Source organism: Triticum dicoccoides, chromosome 2B, assembly GCF_002162155.2.
Source record: "Triticum dicoccoides isolate Atlit2015 ecotype Zavitan chromosome 2B, WEW_v2.0, whole genome shotgun sequence".
Classification (NCBI taxonomy): Eukaryota; Viridiplantae; Streptophyta; class Magnoliopsida; order Poales; family Poaceae; genus Triticum; species Triticum dicoccoides.
The window spans coordinates 59,714,604-59,719,157 of record NC_041383.1 but is presented as its reverse complement, the minus strand read 5'-3'; the positions used below and the strand labels follow the sequence as shown (position 1 = coordinate 59,719,157).

Sequence of the window (4,554 nt, the reverse complement as noted above, 5' to 3'; positions counted from 1 at the left end):
TGTGGCATGAAACCCTTCTAAAGCAGGTGGGTGTGAAGGATTTTCCGGTCAGAGTAAGACTTCGTATTCCCACATATAGGGCATGGACAACACATAAAACCATTCTGCTTGTTTGCCTGAGCCACTTCGAGAAATTCATGCACGCCCTTAATGTACTCGGAGGTGTGTCTTGAACCGTACATCCATTGCCGGTTCATCTGCGTGCATTATATATAATTAAGTGTGTCAAAAATCATTACAGAACATCATGAATAGATAATTAAGTGACCAAATTAATAGAAGTTCATCATCACATTAAAACCAAACTACATACATAGTTCTCATCTAACAACATAAAGCTCTGCAGAGCATCTAAATTAATTAAACCATACATTGAAACTATGTAAAACATTTCAATGCAAAAACAAATGCGATCATAATCGCAACCAATGTAACAACTGATCCAACGGCATAATGATACCAAGCCTCGGTATGAATGGCATATTTTCTAATCTTTCAAATCTTCAAGCGCATTGCATCCATCTTGATCTTGTGATCATCCACGACATCCGCAACATGCAACTCCAATATCATCTTCTCCTCCTCAATTTTTCTAATTTTTTCTTTCAAAAAATTGTTTTCTTCTTCAACTAAATTTAACCTCTCGACACTAGGGTCGGTTGGAATTTCCGGTTCAACAACCTCCCAGATAAATAAAATCTATGTCACGTTGGTCGGCATAATTGTCATAAACAATAGATGAACCAATAGTTATGAAAAGATAATATATACCACATCCGAATCATAGACAGGACGAGGACCGACGGGGGCGGATACCAAAACCATCGCACTATATAAGATGCAATAATAAAAGTAAGAAAATTATACAAGTATCTATATAAACATACAAGTAAGAATTTTTGTTTCCTTTCAGAAAGAAGATAAGAACAAGAGGCTCACCACGGTGGTGCCGGCGACGAGATCGGCGCGGGCGATCGACGGCGGTGAAGACGGGGACGGTACGTGATAGACCGCTAAACCTAGACAAATATTGAGGAAAATGGAGCTTGGAGGTCGAGCTTGGAGAGGAGAAAGCTTAAGTAGTGTGGCTCGGGCATTCCATCGAACACCTCGTGTGCATAGGAGGTGAGTTAGAGCACCACAAAGCTCTCTCCTTGCCGGCCACAAAAAACAGAGCAGTGAGAGTGCTCTGGTCGCGGGCGAGGGGTATATATAGGCAATTAATTGGTCCCGGTTCGTGGCTTGAACCGAGACTAAAGGAAAGCTTTTGGTCCCGGTTCAGGCCACCAACCAGGACCAATGGTGGTGGACCAGGAGCAAGGCACATTGGTTCCAGTTCGTCCCACCAACCGAGACCAAAAGGTCCAGACGAACCGGGACCAATGGCACACGTGGCCCGGCCGGCCCATGGGGCTCACGAACCGGGTCCAATGCCCCCATTGGTCCCGGTTCTGGATTGAATCGGGACTAATGGACTGACCCGGCCTGGACCATTGCCCCCTTTTCTACTAGTGATAAGACTAAACCAGGCCATAAACATGAGTAGACCATTTAATCCGATGGTCAATTGGATCCCAACCATCGTACAAGTCTCCGAGATGGCCTTCTTCTACATTCTTGTTGCTTTCTGCAGTTCTGTCCAACAAGGTGTGTATGGGAATGAATCAGTTATGAAACGGTCGGCCCCCGATACTAGATGACAACTTGTTGGGTATAAATAGCCAAGATCCTGAAACTTTGAATTTTTCAAATGATAGGCCAACCCTCTGCACATTGATACATGCAGAAAGACAACCTCTTTATACGGATGAAATCCAAGGATACCAAAGTATCCAGATCCACGTCCGTCAACCTCATCTTCCTTGTGAAGAACGTTGTCATTTTCAAAGTCCCATTCAAACTTTTCTTCCCCTAGATCTTTCTTGCCAGAGTTCAACTCCCACTAGTAGAAAAAGGGTCTTACGAACCGGTGCTATTGCCCGGTTCTGCACTAGTGTCCAATTTCTTTTCCATTAGCCATTCCAAGTCGTCGCTGTGTGGATTACGTTCCTTGCATTCTTTGAGATACTCATTAAAATTGATATCTTGTAAGACCCATGGCCCAAGAACAGGACGAAGATCATCTTGTATAGGTGTAAGGCAATTGTTATGCTTCAAGACCCAATTCGCGTGCCCACATGATTCCTCAAGGACCCAAACAATAAGACGAGACGTTTTAAAAGTAGAAGTTGCAAGGTACACCCCTTTTTCTGATCGTCCAAGATGAAGCTTCTGGTAGTCGTCCGGTTCACGATCCATGGGTGGTTTAATTACTTGGTACTTATTATCATTTGACAAGCAGATCCTGCAAAACATGTCATTAATAAACATGCTAAGAAAACATATTGACGTGGAAGAAAATTAATCAATAAGGAACTGATAAAAAAACTGATTTCTCAAGAGCAATTAGGTACCTCATTACGAAATCAGTTTTGCAGCGGACGTAAAGGTTGCCCCGGTAGTAGACGGCATGACGTCTGTCATCAAACCAGTCGAGATGTCGCCGCATTCCAGAAACAGTGGCAGCAGCCTCCCCTTCTCGAAAAAAAGACCTCTCCTTCCAACCGCCCGACTTTGAGGAGAAAACATGCAAATCAAACACTGGTGGTGGCCATTCAGAATCAGATTCAGGTTCCTCCAATATAACAGGGTCTACTTGGTCCTCATGTCCGTTGTAGCGAGGATTTAGGATCACAAACACCTCATAGTGGGGCGACACCATGGGATCAAACACGAGATGATATTCGCATTTGAGTTTTTCATCTATCTCCTCGAACACGGACGGACGCGGTGGTAGAGAATCCCACTGGCGCGTGGCCGGATTAACCACGTAACAATCCTCCCAATCCCAATAATCAGCAAGCAAGAGGAGGCCATTGCAGTGGTCCTTGATTTTGCGCCAATCAGGACGGCTGGTATAGGGCACGTAGTCGAACCTGCCGGAGATGGTGGGGCCGGTGGAGGGACGGGCGAAGAACTCCGACACACGTTCGCAGTGGAAATTGATGAATATGCTGCCGACGGAGAGCGGGAGGAGGTCCGCGCGCAGCAGGTGGCGGACGTCGATGACGGCGAGCAGGGTCTTGCAGGCGCAGCGGCACACGGCAAGGCCGCGCGGCGCGACGCGGCGGAGCACGTCGGCGAGTATTTCCTCCGGCAGCACCTGTGTCAGATCCATCTCGCTGCAAGGCGCCGCCTGTGAAGACCTGGGGAGTTTTGGAAGTGGAGAGAGAGAGAGAGTGGGGGTGGGAACTGTCAACTGTGGAGAGGCAGGCGGCTAGGGCAATTTTTGGGTGCTACGCATTAGACATCTGATGCGCTGTGTGGCCTGTGTCTCTGGACTATTTGAGAGTACGCCCCTTGTGGTTGGTGTTGGACTGTTGGTAAGACAACCCTGTTTGCTTCGCAACTAAGTTTACTTCACAAGTAAGTTGAACTTCACAACTAAGTTTACTTCACAACTAAGTTTCAACTTCACAACCAAGTTTTCTTGTGACTTTGTGAGGAAAGGATTTCCATGTCGGGCGACCAATCTCGTCTTTGGCCGGTCGCATGGTCACGTGCAATGTTGCTGCGGACACATGCTGCCGTTTCCCTTTCTCCCTTTCCTTATCGTCTACCAAGAACCCGGTCCTCTCATTCCCATCTAACTCCCCCCCTTCATCTTTGTGTGGTGATCATCGTGGACGCATGTCCTAGCCCGCCTCCCATCTGCTCTCTCTTGCCACCACAAAGGGTGCCGCGCATCTGGACTACCGCAACTCGCAACGCTGCTACAGTTTCACCTCCAACTTGTGACAGAGTGACCATGCTGCTCCACGTGCACGCTGTCCACCGAAGGATAGAAGATCTAACGACGTAGGGAAGAGGGAGAGGGAGATGATGCTGCTGCATGGAAGAAAGGGGTGCCCCGACTCTCGCCATCAGGCACGCTAGTGGCCACCCCCACCTCCCACCCCCTACAACCTCTTTATGACTGAAGCACATGGGCGTTGTTACAACAGCACAAGCCTCGGAGGAGAAGTTGCAACCGCCCGTCTGCGGAGCTGCGACCTGCTACTAGAAAGCTACAACTGTGAGATCTGACGACGGCGACCGAGGGATGCATTGGTGCTGGAACCAGTAGCAGGAATGTTGGAACTAGCATAGGGGCATCCTCTGACTGCCTGACGAGCGGTGCTAGGATGTTGGAACTAGCTGTGAGGTGTGCAACAACTAGTAGGAGCCGAAGCAGCGGCCGGTGGCGCGAGATGCCGGAACCAACGGTAGGGATGCAACCAGCTAGTGGAAAGCTGCAACAGTGGCACTTGCGAGATGCGACCCCGGCGATGTAGGGAGGCGATGCTGCAGGAACCAACATTAGGAATGTTGGAACCGGCAGAGGGGCATCCTATGATCGCCTGCTCGGTGACCCTAGGATGTTGGAACTAGCAGCCGGGTGTGCTACGACCAGCAGGAGCCGAAGTTGAAATTGTGACCGGTGGCGTGGGAAGCTGGAACCTCCAGTAGGGCGTG

At 48.7% G+C, this 4,554-nt stretch overlaps 1 protein-coding gene across 1 annotated transcript; it reads right to left on the bottom strand.

Moving 5' to 3' along the window:
* Positions 1-1,475: 1,475 nt before the first annotated feature.
* LOC119367113 lies at positions 1,476-3,352 on the bottom strand. Its single transcript, XM_037632725.1, has 2 exons — positions 2,454-3,352; positions 1,476-2,344 (listed from the first exon to the last, which is right to left on the bottom strand). The coding sequence occupies exons 1-2, from the start codon at positions 3,215-3,217 to the stop codon at positions 1,960-1,962; spliced, it is 1,149 nt and encodes a 382-aa protein (XP_037488622.1). The 5' UTR covers positions 3,218-3,352; the 3' UTR covers positions 1,476-1,959.
* Positions 3,353-4,554: the final 1,202 nt, after the last annotated feature.